At 39.6% G+C, this 18522-nt stretch overlaps 1 protein-coding gene across 1 annotated transcript in view; it reads right to left on the reverse strand.

Annotated features, from left to right (window-relative positions):
• The window catches only part of GMDS (GDP-mannose 4,6-dehydratase), a 614024-nt gene that overhangs the window by 279972 nt on the left and 315530 nt on the right, over positions 1-18522 (reverse strand). The window contains exon 7 of the mRNA XM_045551568.1: positions 16485-16612. Within this exon, the coding sequence (XP_045407524.1) occupies positions 16485-16612 (128 nt within the window). The remainder of the gene's footprint in view (positions 1-16484; positions 16613-18522) is intronic.

Genomic DNA, 18522 nt, shown 5'->3' on the forward strand with positions numbered 1-18522 from the left:
CTGCAGTTGAACTCTCAGACCACCAGTGTGACACCACCACTCAAAAGCCGCAGGGGTGGCCTTGCTCGGATACACAGAGAGCTGCTGAGGAACAGGAAACGAAGCCAGATGGTTCTGCTGAGGGAAGCACTTTTTTTCTTTATAAAACCAAAAAAGTACTAATAGGTCAAACACAAAAATGCAGATATGGTAAAACGGAAAGCTAACAGGAAGATTTATGTAAATAAGACAAGCTTAATTTTGCATTATGTTCCCATCTATATCAGTGAATGGATATAGGGGGAAAAAAGGAGAAGGAATAAGTAGATTGTCCCCCAGATCTGAATGGTTTCAATGGGAACAAGCTACTGGCAACGCCACGGGGGCACTGCTGCCACAGCCTGGGAGCCAGGAGCAAGCCTGAGATTTGTGTTACAGGGAACGTTGACAAATTATCATTAAAACATTTTAAGACGTGAGAATTTAAATACAGAGTCTGAAGTAACTACAGCCTAAAGTCTGGCTTCCCACACACCAGTTTCATGTGCTCACTCACAACCGCGTGACGTCCCGACGCGATACAGCACCTGACACGCGCGACCGGGCGCTTCTGGGGAGAACCGCAGGCTCTGGGTCCCCTCGGTGCCCCGCGCATGCCCCGCGCGCGCCCCACGTGCGCCCCGCAGGCACTCAGGCGCAGGCGCGCATCTCCCCGAGAACTGGCGGGGCTGGCAAATACCGGATGCTCCCGTTTTGCCCACTGTGCTGCCTGCCTTGAATGTGCCACGCTCAACACAGGCCGCCTGGCCCGCTTCCGGCAGAGTGGCCGGGCACCCCCGCGGCCTTCCCTTCCCGGACACAGGCCCGCCCCTGCCAAGGCCAGGCCGGAAGGTGGGCAGGATGCCGGGGCTGCCCCCAGAGACCTGGCCCTGGTACCCCTGAGTCCCGCGGCGGCCAGCCATCGCCTGCCTCGGACTCCTGCACCCCTGCTCACCGACACGTTCACAAGGGATGGCCGCACTTCACAGCTGAGGGAAAACACCACGGAGCTCATCTGACAGCCGCTACAGCGGAAAGGCCAAGAGTGAGGTTAGATTCTCAACTATCTGCTTTATCTCGAGTCAATTATTAATAGCATCTCTGAACAATGAACTGCTTCACCTGTCAGATGAAGGGGCTGGATGGGACGGTGCGTAATGCTGCTTCAGCTCTTACATCGGATGAATCATCGAGGCGTTTGAAGACAGTTCACTCTCTTAGGGAGTCATTTAATAAACACGCACTGGGCACCCATGTTCAAGGCGCCTAGAGGGGCACAGGGGGCCACAAAAGGGGGTCAGCCAGAGGGCCCTGGCAGGGATGTGACGGAACTGTCAGGCCCTTGGGAAATGGCCAATCCTTCAGTTAAGCAGCAGGCAGAGAAAGGAAAGGATGGTCAGAAGAGGTGAGCCCGAGAAAGGCTTTGCAGGAGGCCACGCAGGGCCGACCCTGAAGCAGAGCAGACCTTGGAGAAGAGAGCAGCAGGGCAAGGGAGGTCCTGCCCAAAGATGGGGGCCGGGCACAGAGCAGGAATCCAGCCCAGGGAAGCATGGCCGACATGGGTGGTGGGAGTAGCACTGCAGGGGAGGAATGACCCAGAATGTCACACTCCAGACACCTGCCTTTATTCTGGGGTGAGACACTGATGGTTTTTAAGGAGAAATAATATGATGGTATCTACATTCCAGAAAGGTGATTCTGGCAGCAGTGTGGGTGGCACAGAGAACAAAGAGCACAGTGGGGGAGGACTCAGCAAGGCTCTGCCTCATAAAGAGTAAAGGTGCAGAGCAAAGGACCAGGCCCAACCTGAGGCAAACTCGGGGAGCTGGTCTGGCTGCACAGCAATCTGTTCCTGAGGGGAAGTATGACAACAGCACCTGTCTCCCTGGACTGTGAAAGTAGGTGTGTAAAAGTGCCAAGTAGTTTATGCTTTGTTAGTACTCAATAGTCTTAAACTTGAAAATAAAAGCTAAATGGATATTTTAATTAATGGTGTTTCCGATTCAGCAAAGTCTTTTTCTTTAAAACAACTGACAATCAGAGATATTCCTAAATGAAGGGCCCTCTTGGGAGGTACTGACGTCTCCGTTAATCAGGCATACTCCGCCCAGCTACCTCTCTCTCATCCAGGCTTCCCAGGTGGAAGATCTTGGCACAACTGGTGGTATAAAAACTGTCATTAAGTATGTTTCAATACAAAATTACGGTTTTATGTAGCTTAACTCTTCATTATCATGTTTTGGCTATTCCATTCTACATGGACAACATTGCAGTAAAAGGCTGCCCACCCAGTGACCAGTGCCAGTGAGACACAAAGGCACAGCTGAGGTCAAAGGGGCATACCACCAGCAGCCCACCCTGCCTTACGGGGCCTTCGTGTGCAAAGCCTGAGGGTTCATACTTAAGATGCAGTCAGCCCCATTACAGAGGCTCTGAAGTGAGAGTTTTTGATGCCGTCCTGTCCTTCGACCCACTATCTGGGAAAGAACGAGTGAAGAGGAGGGGGGCTGGAGAGAGGGGGAGAGTCAGGAATGGAGGGAGGGACAGAGGGGGAGGAGGACAGAAAGTAAATCAGTCAGGGTACAGTGAGGAGCTAGGAGAGATCCTACTGAAATGCTTAATTAAACCAAAGCAATTTCTTTGAGCCCCACTAGACTTCTAACATCCTAGAGCCCAACACCACGCACAATTAAACAAGCAAACCAGCAATTCATTAGGGATAATTTTAATAGATGACTCATTTGGCCAAGCCAGTCAATGATGCTTAGGTTTCCCAAAGGCCCTGGCAGATAGTTAACAATGAAGCTTTCAGCTGCCACTGACAAAAGGCAATGGAATTTAAACCACCTAGGCCACTTCTTCAAGTTTCTTTCTTTAGTTTTTTTTGAAGATAAGGATCAAATGAAATGATTTCTGTTAAACTTGTATTTCCTGTACAGAGTTGATATCTTCTTCAAATTATATGATTGTACAACCATTAAATTAATACTTACTGTACAGGAAGTCTCCTATTTAGAATACAGGGCCTGGCCTTTTAACTTTTGGCTCCTCAACTGTTTTAGTTTTTTTTCCTCACACCAGAGTTGTTTCACAGGATAATCAGAGATCTTAGAAGACCAGTAGTAAAAATGCTAGTTTATTCATAATTCCTAGTGAGAGGTATACATTCATTAGATGGTCAACATTTGAAGTTACTGAAAAAATGGCTTTAAAATCTCACAAGAATGGCTGAATATACCAAAAATCTCCCAAAAACATAGTGTGTATCACAGTAAGGCAATGCACTGAAGAGCTGGTGGGCCGCTTGGTGCCAGGCAAGGACCTCAGACAGGGCTTCTCCTTTCAAAGCCAGCCTTTTCTTAGGAAAACTACAAATAATAACTCTTGCTGTCTTAACCATGGTCAGAGCTTTGTTGGGAAAATCAAATCCAAAAATGTAAATGATAAAGTACTACACAAATACAAGAGGACAACCTTTTGGGCTTTAAAAAAAGGTCTGGTGAAAGCTCTTTGTATTTTGTTTTCAAACTTGAAATTTAAGACCCAGTGAAAATCAGCCAGTAATTCTTGACCTAAAGGAGATACTGTAAGAAAAAACACATAAAACCACGCAGCCCTTGCAATCCTGACTTTTGCCCTTACCTGGTAAGGAGGTAGGTACAACTGCACTACTACCTCGGAGTAAAATCTACACCATGTGGACATGGAGACAGAATGGCCCAAGAGGCAGGAGGTCACAGTCACCTTCCTGGAATGCAACCTGTCCCCTCCAGCACAGGCTCCCACACACCATCACTCTGCTTTGTGAGTCAGAAGCTGGAGGATGGACCTGGGAACAGGAAACTGTCCTCTGAGCAAGTGGGCGATGTATGACCAGGGAGGAAATGAAATCGCACCCATAAGGAACTGAAAATGGTACTACAGAATGCTTCTCTTTTCTTCTTACTGCAGTTTGCACAGATTTTTCTATATCTACTGTCACATAACTCTTTATAAGAATCTTTAAATGAAATTTTACATGTATTTAAAAACAAAGTCCCATTATTAGAATGTGACCTCCTTCTAATTTGTGTATGTTGGTGGAGGGTATGGGCTGGGAGGCAGGTTAGGCAAGGAAGAGGGAAGGAATGGAAGAATCTGAAGGTTTTCCGTGACAACAGAATCTGCAATGGAAATCTGGCTCTATTTAGAAGAATCCTCTAACAAATGAGACTCTTGAAAATTGGGAGGAAATAGAGTGATGCTCAGACAAATAAAAAGGTTTCTAAATGAGATGTCAGTGTCATCAGGTACTCCCAGGGATACTTGGTCTTGGAAACTATCTTGTGATTTTTAAATTTTGTTTTGTAAACCAGGGCCAGTGTACCATTCTTTCTATTTCTCTGTGTGCTCAGATATCCTTTTTTTAAAAACAGGAATAAGGTCTAATAACAGTAGAATGTAGAGACAATTGGGAAACTTGCCACTTTATATGTAAAAGGAATAAAACACTGTATATGTATATGAAATATACATATTTCATTTTTATAAATTTTATAAAGAAATGATTGGATAGGGAGATTCAATTCAAGTATTTACTAGGCATCTGTTATGTACCAGGCATACTGGGAGGTACAATTAAAGATAAAGACGATTAACATTTTCTTCTAGAATTCTTAAGGTTTCATGCCTTAGGTTTAAATCTGTTATCCATCGTGAGTTGATTTTTGTGAGAGGTGAGAGGTGGGGATCCAGTTTCAATCTTCTGCATGTGGCTATCCAGTTTTCCCAGCACTACTTATTGAATAGAGATTCTTCTCCCCAGAGTATATTTTTGTCTGCTTTGTCAAAGATTAGATGACAATATGAGGATGGTTTTATATCTGGGTTCTCAGTCCTGTTCCAAAGGTCTACATCTCTGTGCTTGTGCCAGTACCATGCTATTTTGGTTACTATGGCCTTGTGGTAAAGCTTGAAGTCTGGTAGACTGATGCCTCCCAATTTGTCCTTTTTGCTTAAGATTGCTTTGGCTATAGGAGGTCTTCTCTGGTTCCATACGAAGCATAGAATTATTTTTTCTAGATCTGCAAAGAATGATGATAGTATTTTGATAGGGATTGCATTCATTCTGTAGATCACTTGGGTAGTATAGACATTTCAACAATATTGATTCTGCCAATCCGTGAGCATCGTAGGGGTTTACATCTTCTACAGTTTCCTTTCGCAGTGTTTTGTAGTTCTCCCTATATAGGTCTCTCATCTCTTTCGTTAAATATATTCCTAAATATTTAATTTTCTTTGATACTATTGTGAAAGGTGTTGCATGTTTGATTTGATTTTCGGCTTGAGTGCTATTGGCGTATATGAATGCCACTGATTTGTGTGCATTGATTTGTATCCTGAGACTTTACTGAATTCATTTATCAGTTCTAGGAGTCTCTTGGTTGAATCCTTGAGATTGCCTAGATATAGTATCATATCACTGGCAAATAGTGAGAGTTTGTTCTCTTCTGGCCCCATTTGGACACCCTTAGCTCCCTTCTCTTGTCTGATGGCTCTGGCAAGGACTTCCAGCACTATGTTGAATAGAAGTGGAAATAGTGGGCAACCTTGTCTGGTTCCAGTTCTAAGTGAGAATGGTTTTAATTTCCCCCCATTTAGTATAATATTGGCTGTGGGTTTATCATATATAGATTTAATAATTTTAATGTATGACTCATCTATGCCTATTTTGTTAAGAGTTTTTATCATAAAAGTGTGCTTGATTTTGTCAAACCTAAGGTGTGAAACCTTAAGAATTCTAGAAGAAAATGTTGGGAAAACTTGTATAGACATCAGCCTAGGCAAAGAATCTATGAAGAGGACCCCCAAAGCAATCATAGCAGCAACAAAAACAAATAAATGGGACCTGATCAAATTAAAAAGTTTCTGCACAGCCATGGAAACTATCATTAGAGCGAATAGACAACTTCCAGAATGGGAGAAAATATTTGCATGGTACACATCTGATAAAGGGCTGATAACAAGAATCTACATAGAACTTAAGAAAATTAACCAGAAAAAAATTAACCCCATCAAAATGTGGGCAAAGGACATGAACTGAAACTTTTCAAAAGAAGACAGAATAATTGCCAGCAAACATTTTAATCATCAGGGAAATGCAAATCAAACCCATAAGGAGATATCATTTATCTCCAGTGAGAATGGCCTTTATTAAAAAGTCTCAAACAGGCCTGGCGCAGTGGCTAACGCCTATAATCCTAGCACTCTGGAAGGCCGAGGCAAGCGGATTGTTTGAGCTCAGGAGTTCGAGACCAGCCTGAGCAAGAACAAGACCCCGTCTCTACTAAAAATAGAAAGAAATTATATGGACAGCTAAAAATATATATAGAAAAATTAGCCGGGCATGGTGGCGCGTGCCTGTAGTCCCAGCTACTTGGGAGGGTGAGGCAGAAGGATTGCTTGAGCCCAGGAGTTTGAGGTTGCTGTGAGCTAGGCTGATGCCACGGCACTCTAGCCCAGGCAACAGAGTGAGACTCTGTCTCAAAAAAAAAAAAAACCCTCAAACAACAAATGCTGGCATGGATGTGGAGAGATAGGAACACTCTTACACTGCTGGTGGGACTGCAAGTTAGTACAACCCCTGTGGAAAAGAATTTGGAGATACCTCAAAGAACTAAAAATAGAACTACCATTTGATCCAGCAATCCCACTACTAGGCATCTACCCAAAGGAAAAAAAGACATTCTATAAAAAATACATCTGCACTTGAATGTTTATGGCAGCACAATTCACAATTGCAAAGATGTGGAACCAACCCACGTGCCCATCAATACATGAATGGATTAGTAAAATGTGGTGTATGTACACCATGGAGTTCTACACAGCCACAAAAAACAGTGGTGATCTAGCACCTCTTGTATTATCCTGGATAGAGCTGGAGCCCCTTCTACTACGTGAAGTGTCCCAAGGATGGGGAAAAAAGCACCACATGTATTTCCCGTCAAATTGGAACTAACTGTTCAACACTTAGGTGCTCACATGGAAGGAACATTCATCAGGTACCAGGTGGGTGGTAGGCGGGTAGTGGGGATGAGTAAACTCACAGCTAATGAGTGTGTAGCGCACTGTATGGGGGAAGGGTATGCTTGTAGTTCTGGCTTATATGTAACCAAAATGTTTATACCCACATAATATTCTGAAATTAAAAAAGAGGATTAAAATCCAGGTCCTGCCTACGGAGATAGAGACCAACACAAAGTCCTATCCTCTGGTGGTGGGTGACTGACTTTGTATCCTCAGAGGTCTCACTCACTTCTCTACAGAGAGAGGAGCCCAACCATTCTCTCTACAATATGAGAAAAAACAGCAAAAGTTATCTCAACTATATTACATAACTCTAAAAGATACTTGGGGAAGGTATCCTAAATTTCATTTCTTTGAGAACTTACTAATAATTTCCAATTAAGACTTAAACTAACAATGCAAAGACAATTACCCAAAGGATTTCTCAATTTTGCCTTTAGGTAATTCTGCTTCTGTTAAACTGTACATGTGAATTAACTGGGTTTAGTAGACATCTGATTCTTTTTCTTTTCTAAAAGGAAAAGGGGACCTTTACTTAATTGTACCTCAAATTCATCTGTTTGAGGCATATTTAGCTTGCAAGTATAATACAGCCACAGTTTCAGAAGCAACTTTAATAAGCCAAAAGCAGTTTGGAAATTTCATACTAAGAGGGCAGTGGTTTTTGAATATTCTTTAACTTCAATAAGGCATAGAGTCTGAGGACATGGAACAAACCCATTAGCCTATTTTTAAGTTATTTCACTAGCAAGTTAAAGTGTCAAACATCTTATACCTGCAAAATATCTATTCCATTTCCTATAATTTCTACTCCATGTTTCCTAGTCTCACCCCTGCTGCCCTAGGCCATCAAACAATCAGCTCGACAGATACGACATCAATTGCAGAGATTTCAGAATCAAATTGGCTCTACAAAGCCAGGAATTATCCCAGCTTTACTGAAGTAAACAGGGAGAAAAAGAAGGAACAGATCTTAAAAATTCAAATAACTGAATATTCACAGGAGGGATCAAACTTTTTTCTTTACTTAGGGAAAAAGGATAGGGAGAATCTTTGTGGCTTCATTGCTTTGATTCCTTCCCAGAGCACAAGCAAACAAGATGTTTTCTAGCGTGGAGTAAACGGGGAGAAAATGAAATGGGTGGGTTCCTTTTTTAAGGAACATTCAACTTGGAGAAGGTTTTTTGTTTTGTGGCTTTGGATGAAAAAGCAAAATGCACAGATTTGTATCAGAGAGTCCCCCTGAGGCTGAGCCTGTGAACCTGGCGCCTGGGCATGGGCACCCAAGTGATCCAGAGAGGGAAGGGGCGGAGCCCCTGGGCCACTCCTGGGGCTCTGAGAAGAGGAAACGTGCAATTTTAGTAAACGATGTCCAGTAACAAAGGTACTAATAAGTAGGATAAAGCCAAATAGTATTTCAGAATGCATTTCTTTGACTTTTAGCTTGTTATGTGTGTGTGTGACTGTGTGTGTTTGAGAGAGATTTATGGTGTTAGTGTGCATAAATAAAGCACATAAAATAAGAAAAAGATTGCTCTGATTGCAAATACCTTTTGCCCTTCCAAGAGTACAGCAGCATAAAAATGAAGCATTGAATATTAAAGATCTATACCTTCTACAACCAAAATCATCACTAAATTTAGTTGATATCATATTTTGTAAGAGGCAATTACATCTATATGACACGAACAGTCTTGTTATTAAAATTACATAGTCAGTTTTCCTTTGTGGGTGGAAGTTGCCATGAAATGGGAAACACCAGTGAAGGAAGAGACAGCTGAGGAGGAGGGCAGGGACAGAGGAGGGGGGCAGGGACAGAATGACCTTGCTAGCCAGGAGGAGCAAGGGCAGACCTGGCTGGGTGGGTGGAGAAACCTTAAGAAGTCTCATGTATTTGGTGAACATAAAGGTGAGTGTGAAAAGAACCTTCTTATACTGTTTTCCTAGAACGTTTGTTCTCAGGATAAGCCCCACGGTTTTCTTAGGTACAAAGAGTCACTTCATGATCCACAATGGTATGATGACACTTCACATCAATGGGAGTAACTAAAGGGTGGAGTATAAGCTTCCACCTTAATATGGTTAATTGCTACCCATTAGAACATAAATGGCATTTATACAAAGTTTCATAATCCATGTCCACAGGTATTGTGCCAACTCAATTCTATATGCATTTTCATCCTCTCACTCTCTCTCTCTACCCCCACCCCCCACACACGCCAAGAACTGATTTCCTAATTTAAAGTCATAACTTCAATTTTGTATGTTTAAAATCAAACTGAAAATGTGATCTAAAAATGCACCAACTCTCATGTTTCTAAGTTATCTGTGGACAAAAAGTCGATGAATAATCCATCCTAGAAACATGGATGGTATAGGCATCTTTAAGAAAACAATTTAAACAGGGAATACAGTTTCTGATCTGGGAGCATGGTCACTACTGTGGTATCATTCCAACCAAGCAAGACCTGGCCAGATAAAACTGTGACCTTCTGCATTTTTCTTAGCTGATTTTATGTAACACACGGAAAACTTGAAAGTCTTCTGTAAAACATTTAAAGCACAACCATAGATGACCGAATGAAGATGAAAGGGGGAAATGGCAAGTTGAATTTGTTATGTAGAGTTTTCTACAGCCAGACCAAGGAAATGGGATTTTTCTTCACTTCAGTATAAATACTACACTCTTTTGGAACAGGAATAGTTGGACAGTCTAAACATTTTAGCTTTCAAAGATGTAGGAAACTGTTACAAGCTTTTCTTTTCCTACAAATAAGACTGTTCTTTCTTTTTTCTTTATTAGGTTAGTCCTTTGAGTTGCCTTTCTATAAATGATTGGTTTATTGGAAACAACACAGAAACCATGTTCTTCTAAATACAAATAAAGGAGTAACTACTCAGTTATTTTTATTTTTTTTTCTTGGAATATTTTTAAAAGACTATATAAAATGGCCCCCCAGAAGGTTAGAAGACTTTTCCCTGCAGTGGAAAACACTGTGAATACCTCACCAGGCAATATAAAAAAATCAGTGAGTGCTACAACACATTCAATAAGCAGGCCACTGACATATTTGCCTCCCAAGCAAGAACACTGTAGGCTCCTAAGTAAGACAATGGGATTAGACTTGTGGAGTGAGGAGAAATCCTATTACTGACTTTATTCCCCAACTAGCAGTCAACTGACAGATTCTACTAGAGTAGGTTTTCTAGGAAACTCCCTGGGATCTCTGCAGGTATCTATACAATGCCTTCCTCTGCACCATGAGAGTGGGAGTGACACTTTTAAGACAGAGAGCTCTCAACAGAGTCTTGGTTTGTCTGGCCCCCTGTCACTTTACGAGATAAATACAACCTCACCTCTTTCTGTTAAGTAAAGCCTTACTAAAGGATCGATTCTGAAACCATGAGCACTTTCGACAACTGAAACAGAAAGATGCTACTGAAACAGAAAGATGCTACTTTTATATGCTACTCTCTTTTGTTTATATGCATATAAACAAAAACACTTCGTTGATGGTGATGTTGCAACAAGCACATTTCCCTTAAATAAGATCTCAGAAAGTTTAAACAACACCTCTTCCTTCCAGATTTGTGTAAAACAGGACGCAAGATGCTAGCAGCAAATGGACAGATGAGAAAGGAAGGATTGGGAAACAGTGGTCAATTCTCCCAGCTCCGTCTGCCACCCTTGCCAGGCCCCGCCAGAGGCTTCCCGCTTCTCCAGGTCTCTGCCTGTGTGTGTGGCGGGGGGATGCGGGGGTGGAGATCTAACTACTTATTTTCCCCAAACACACCCTTTGCATCTTTGCCTGACACGGCCAATATCATGGCTTTAGGGAGATCTGACAACTGTCTCAGCCAGACCCTTGTCTTTCAGATGTTTCTCTTCCCCTTGGACCATAAAAAGCAGGAAGAGAAAAGGGAGAGAAGCTTAATTTTCTGTCTCCCTGGAGGCAGAATGTTACCCAGATCTTCCTGCTAACATCCACACTCCTCTCATATTGACATAAATCAGTAGTTATGAGCATGGTGGAGGTGCTGGGCCTCGGCTGGGGTTCTTGCTCCATTCACCTTTCCTGGCCATGGCTTTGAGCAAATATGTAACTGAAACTCTCTAATCCTCAGGCCCTTCACCAATAAAATCAGGTTGTATTATCTATCTTTCAGGATTTTTGTGCCTTTTATATAAGACAGTGTATATAAAGTCCTCAAAAGTTTCTGGCAGGAAATAAGCACCTAACATTCAGCAATTATTATTTCTAAAAGTAGCTTTATTGTTATTCAGTCTGTGTTTGTTGTCCAAAAAAATGTGGGAGAATACAATGTTAAATTCAGATGAACTTCCAAGCCTGCCCCTAATGATGTGCATGTCCCCAGATTGCCTGGGAACTCTTCAGGAGCATTTGTGGGGTCAGCTCTTGCCAGGAGAACCTCTTGCCGCCTTAGGAACGGCTTTTGCTGAGTCCTGGCAAGAGTTTGGATTTAACGTCTCTTGACTACCTGTGTCTCGCAAGAGCAAGGGGCCTTTCTGTAAGTGGTAAAATCTTAAAGGTACTTCTGGCCAGCCTCTACTAATTAACTTATCTCTCAATATTTTCTGGTTATAATTGTGTTCCAAATACTTTTATCAAAGTGGGACCACAGCAGGACCTTGTAAACCAGACTGTTACCATAAATTTTATTTAAGCAGATGGCACCACTTTCCAACTCTTTATTGCTAGATGTTAATACTAATTTTTCATTCAAAGAATTCCAAGGCCAAATAAGTTTGGGAAACCCTATATCAATCTTATCTGGCTATAGCACACATTCACATATCATATATTTTGGCAAGTCAGTCCCGTGATAAAGAAATCTGCTTAACTGTGTACAGTATAGCATTTTCCAGGATCATGTGGCTCTCAACAATGCTTAGAAGATTGTCGTTTATAGCAACTGGAACCGTGACCATGGCAGGTGCTCGACAGAATATACGTTGAATGAACAGTGTCACCCTGAGAAGTTAGAGGTTCTCGCCTTTGCTGTTTTCAGCCACCACTGCTACAATACCGCCTGTTCAAGTTTGCTTGACTCTGGTATGTGTGCCCCCAATGTGTTCTCATCAACACCAGGAGTTGCTTCAGTGTATATGGAGGGAAGCAGGCATGCAAACAGGTGGTGGAGGGACCAGGAAAATATTTAAGAAGAAAATATTTTAAAAGATTGAATTGCTATCTATCTATATCCCATAAGAAATGCAAATGATTGATAACTTATGTTTGTGTAAACTGAGTATTTACAGCTGTGAGCCATTTGCACCACAGCAATTGTTTAACTAGTACTTATTTTTCAAAATGCAACAGTAATTGTAGATGTTAATTATAGATTTTGGGTGGTGGGTATTCATGGTAAAATTTATTCAATTATTCTGTATGTTTAAAAATGTAATAAAACATTGGAAAAGATCTGATTATGACTTGTTTATTCTGAAGTACAAGATAATTTAATATCGTTTTTATATATATTTTTTCATTTCAAGTTGAAATATTTTTTACCAATTTAAATAACTTAAAGCATTTTGATCTAGGAAGAAAGACTGTAAATGGATGTTAATGAATCAGAATCAACAACAGGAAATGACTTAGTATAAATTACTGCAAAAATGTTTATAAGACAGAGGTAAACTCTAATCATATACGTATAGCACATTAATACTATTTTTTTACAGTGCTGTTATGGGTAAATTGAGATATAGCAACTTGTCTAAGGCTCAGGAGCAATTCACTGGGACAGCTAGGATGACCTGCATCCTGCTTCACAGCACAAGAGAAAATGCTCTCTGCTCTTCATTAGGGAAACTCATCTAAAAGTAAAAAATATAAGTACCTTAATCTAAAGATTCAACAATATTTCTGTGTACAAATCAGAAGGATTATATTTAATATAATTAATACATGTATAAATGAGATGTCTTTTTGGCTTGTTTGATCCATATTTGCAAACATCTTTATTCTAAAGCTGCTTACAGTGTCAGGATACATATGTTTTAAATAAACAATGCTTCTCTTTTTTCATTTTTATGACCTTGACTTTAATTTTGGCAACAAATTTACTTTTAGTCATAAATCTCTGAAGTAACCTTATTTTGATACATTTAAAATTGCAAGGAATGATAATTATTTCTTAAAATGGAGAGTAGCAAATTATAAATTCTTACTTAATAATGGTACCTTTTCAGAAATCAGGAAATTCAGAGTTCTTTCAGAACACATAAATGAGATCTATAAAATGCTTCTTACATCATCAACATATTAGAACCCCAGGAGAATCCTTAATACACAAAACCCACTTACTTGTATTGTAGAGCAAATCAAGTCTTGGATGCCAAGAAGAATGACTTAACTTTCTACATGTCTCTCTATGGAATCTGACAATTTCACATTTCTATTAAAAAGCTACAGTGTCTTTACTCTTGTGTGGAATTTTGGCTTCTGGGCACACTATACTGACATCATCTTGTCAAGCAATAGTAAAAGTGACTTAATTTGGGATGACCTTTTTGAAGTATTTGAGCCAAAATGTTTGTAAAATATTTTTATTTTATATGAATTCAAATGTGGGCCCTTTGTGCCAAGATTTGGACTACACCCTGCAGCAGTGCTAGCCTGGGCATTTGAGAAGTGAGAAGGCAGCCTTTCTTTCAGATCCACTGGTTCACAAAAGACTTTCTCATTACTTAACAGTCTCATTCTTTTTGTTAGATTTTTTTTGGGTCTATTTTTAAAATGTCATTCTTCCCACCCCCAATTGCAAAGGTTTATTTCAATATATGGAAAATATAGACAGTAAAAAGAAGAAAATAAACATAACCAGTGACAAAAATCTATCAACATTTTGGTATAGTATTACTCTACAATCAAAATCTATTTGATTTCTGAATTCCAACACAAACTTCTTTTTCACCTAAGTGCAAAAAAAAAAAAGAATGAAACTTAACCTATTTGGTTCTTGAATCTGGAGAAGAGTTTGGATAGAGGAGTACCTATATAGCTTACTATATAGCTCTAAGTATATGCTAAAAGGCGATACAACAAAATGATATTTCTGAAAAAACAATGTATTTATTTTCATAAAACTTGCCTCACATTTTTCGGTAGGAAGGGCTATTGGGTTAGACAAAAGAAAGTTTCAGCTTTTCCTGCCACCATTTCCTTTCTCTTATACTCTTATAATTTCTACAAGTGTGGACCTATATATTTTTTGATGTAATATTGTTAAAATATACCTAAAGACTGTTGCCATAAAATTTGCTTCTTTGTAATTATAGGTTAGAAGAACATATTTAAAAGATCTAAATGTTGCACTGTTCAAAATTTAAAATCAGAACTTTTTTGTCCATAATATAAATCAGTATTAGATGTTCAAGTACACATACATTTTTAATTGTTATAAACAAACATAAAATCACAAGTGAAGCTAACCCCTCTATGAGCAAGAGAATTTATTTGCTTTCTTTTCTAAATGTTCAAGTTTCTTTTTGAATCACATGGATGAACAAGGAAGCCAGATCCAAGGAAACAGATCCGGTTTCCCACAGAGGAATTATTCAGGACAGAAATAGTTGTCTGAGCACAGGAAATCTGTGAGCACCTGAACAAGGACAGGCAATACCAGGAAAAAGGACATCACTACCATGCTCATTCATGTTTGGCCACAGAACCAGAATCTATATAAAACTTAAGAAAATTAACAGACAAAATCAAACAACTCCATTAAAAAGTGGGCGAAGGACATGAACAGAAATTTTGCAAAAGAAGACAGACTAATGGCCAGCAAACATATAAAACAGTGCTCAACATCTCTAATCATCAAGGAAATGCAAATCAAAACCACAACGAGATACATTTAACTCCAGTGAGAATGGCTTCTATCAAAAAGTTCCAAAACAACAAATGCTGGTGTGGATGCAGAAGAGAGAGGAACACTCTTACACTGCTGGTGGGACTGAAAATTAGTACAACCCCTGTGGAAAGCAATTTGGAGATATCTCAAAGAACTAAAACTAGAAATACCATTTGATCCAGCAATCCCAGTACTAGGCATCTACCCAAAGGAAAAAAAGTCTTTTTATAATAAAGACATCTGCACTCAAATGTTATGGCAGCACAATTCACAATTGCAAAGATGTGGAAACAACCCAAGTGCCCATCCATACATGAGTGGAGTAATAAAATGTGGTATATGTATACCACGGGATACTATTCAACCATAAAAAACAATGGTGAACTAGCACCTCATATTATCTTGGGTGGAGCTAGAGCCCATTCTTTGAAGTGAGGTTATCACAAGGATGGAAAAACAAGCACCACATGTATTTGCCATCAAATTGGCAATAACTGATCAGCACTTAGGTGCTCACATGGTAGTAACATTCATCAGGTGTCAGGCAGATGGATGGAAGGTGGAGGGGCTAGGTAAATTCATAACTAATGGGAGCGGAGCACAATGTCTGGGGGATGGGCACGCTTATAGCTCTGGCGTGGGCAACGCAAAGGCAATATACGTAAACAAAAGGTTTGTACCTCCATAATATTTTGAAATTAAAAAAAAGAAAAAGAAATGAAAATTAAAAAAATAACAACATGCTAATCAGGGCAAAGTAAAATGTAATCAGTTATTTATAAAAATCACACTACTTGTATACATATATATGTAATCAAAACCAAAACTTAATGCATATAGGAATCCCAAGAATTAAAATCTAAATTTCCCTTTAATTCCATCCATTATTCTCCAATAGTATCATTATTAATACCAGTCTTTCTCTCTCTCTCTGTCTCTAATGGGCACAGCTCATCAGCGTGCAATGTAACACGCTGAGAAGCATGCGATGCAGTGGCAGAAAGCACGAATTCCATAAGAGCATTACTCTTGGTAGAACTTAGTAGAATAATGTAAATCTGAAGGACTTGGGTTACATAAATTGAAATGGGGTAGTATTTCTTAAAGATCTGAGAACTAATACTTTTATACCCCCCAAATTCTTTCACAGTCGGTCATGTGTGTATTAGGGAGGGACAAGGGAAAAGGCGAAATGGGATGAGCGGCAAGAAGCTTCAGGAAGGAGGGAGGAGCACCACTCAAACTTCCTTCCATCTACCATCATCCACAGCACTGAGCAGCACTTTTGTTTTTAAAAAATAAAAGAATATTCGTGAAAGATTTCCTCATCCAAGTAACATTCAGTGTAAGCTACATGTGCTCCTAAACCATCAGGCCTTAAATTGAAAGTAGTATGAATTTCGACACCTGCATTAGCAAAGGTTTGTGTGCCACCTCTCAGTAGTCATGCACTGTAGTCCTGGTACTGACAACATCAACCAATATAGGTATATTAAAGAATGTAATGAGTCAGTTCCTACCTCCACATAGTCCTTGGCATGGCCCCAATCTCTTTTGGCATCCAGGTTTCCCAAACTGAAGCATTCCAGTTGTCCAAGGTAAATCTTAGCTACTGACCGGCTAATTTTTCGAGTAACAAAATTAGCTCCTAAAAAGAGGCAAAAGATGTATTGTCAGTGGAGTACATTTGACATTTAATGGTTTGGTGAACCAAACCCAATCTCAGCCTCTGGGCATTTCTTCCCCCCCCACCAGCCCCATTTAAAATAATAACAGAAAAGAAAAAGATCATTAACTATCATTTAGACAAGAAGCTCTAGTTCTAAGTGTCACGTCAGCTCTACTTTCATAACAAATATTTTTCTTTGGAGGATGTCTTAACATTCCTAATTTGCTGCTTCAGTATGCAACTCAGGCACTAGGCCAAAGAAAAGTGGTCAGAATGCCAGTTTTTAAACAGAATATTCAAAAGGGCTGTACACAGGGAAATGCCAGAATGGATGACAGACATCTAAGACCACCCTGATTTTTTTTTTTTAAGAACACAAACATCATGGATTCCTATTAATAAAACTATTTTGGGACTCATGGGGAGAGGGAGAAAGTAGCTTAGTTCACTGGGTATAACTAGTTAAAGGAAACAAAAAAGGAATTTATTTGAGCTGCTTTTCTCTTAAAATCAGTGGTGATCACTCTTACTTAGAAACCTACATAGCCATCCAAGTAAAAAGCATGACATGGTTCCTAATCAAAAGTTTCTCTTTTGCAACGCTATACTTACTGCAATGCCACCTTCAACCTTCATTAAAGTGTTATCTACAGAAATGGCTGTTGAATGTTGTATAAATATTTTGAAATGATTGGATGAGAGGTACCATACACTGAAGAAAGTACAGAAATTGTTTTAATATTCTCTGGTCTGTAATGAAAGCTTCTATCTACTTTTATAAGATCACAAAATTAAAAGGTACTTCTGAGATAGTTTTATCTAAGCCTCTATACCTAGGTAAGATTATCAAAGAACTCCATTCCATTCCAAATTCTCAAGGCAATATACATATTTGAGCTAGTTAAGAATTGCTTCATGCAGTTTAGATACATTAATATCATAATTTATCACATGTCAATTTATCATTTGGTTCTTTTGCAAAGGAAGCAGGGAAGCAATGTGACGATGAAAGCTTCTGGCTTACGGAGTACTGGCATGAGACTAAGGGGGACACAGGTTTTCTAAATTTTGGCAAGAATATGACCTAGCAAAAGTTCAAACATGTATCGGATTCACTTAATACACAAACTCAGTATACACATTTATACCAATGCCATGTCATTGAAAAATGCAATGAGACTACCAAGGAAATCCAAATTTTCAATTTCCCTTATCAATTCATAGGGTACATTAAGAAATCTAAAGTTTCAACTTTCCACAGAAGTTAATAAAACATACAGAGGTACTTCAAAAAAGAGCCTTTCAAAATGAAGAAATACTTATTAGATACAATTCTTCTGAATCTATTACTAATTAGTAAATTTTTTATTTTCCAGTTTCTGGTAACTTGTAACAATTAAATTTTATGTATAATTAAATTCAGTTTTTTTTGATGTTTATCTTTATTTCAACATCACAACTATACTATCATCCCAAAGTATACTAGGTAAACTAGTATAGTAGTGATGCCAACTTATTAGGTGAAATTCCCAACACAAAATAATTCAGATTAACCTATTCACCAGTAACCTAATGTTTAGAAGTCCAATAAAAGCTTATGGCTTTTGGGTAGATGCCCAATAATGGGATTTCTGGATCAAATGGTAGGTCTACTTGAATCTGTTTAAGGTATCTCCATATTGCTTTCCACAGAGGTTGCACTGGTTTGCAGTCCCACCAGCAGTGTATGAGTGTTCCTGTCTCTCCGCATCCATGCCAACATTTATTGTTTTGGGACTTTTTGATAAAGGCCATTCTCACTGGAGTTAAGTGATATCTCATTGTGGTTCTGCACCCGAATGTTTAATAGCAGCACAATTCACAATTGCAAAGATGTGGAAACAACCCAA

This window comes from Lemur catta, chromosome 5 (assembly GCF_020740605.2).
Source record: "Lemur catta isolate mLemCat1 chromosome 5, mLemCat1.pri, whole genome shotgun sequence".
In the NCBI taxonomy this organism is placed as follows: domain Eukaryota; kingdom Metazoa; phylum Chordata; class Mammalia; order Primates; family Lemuridae; genus Lemur; species Lemur catta.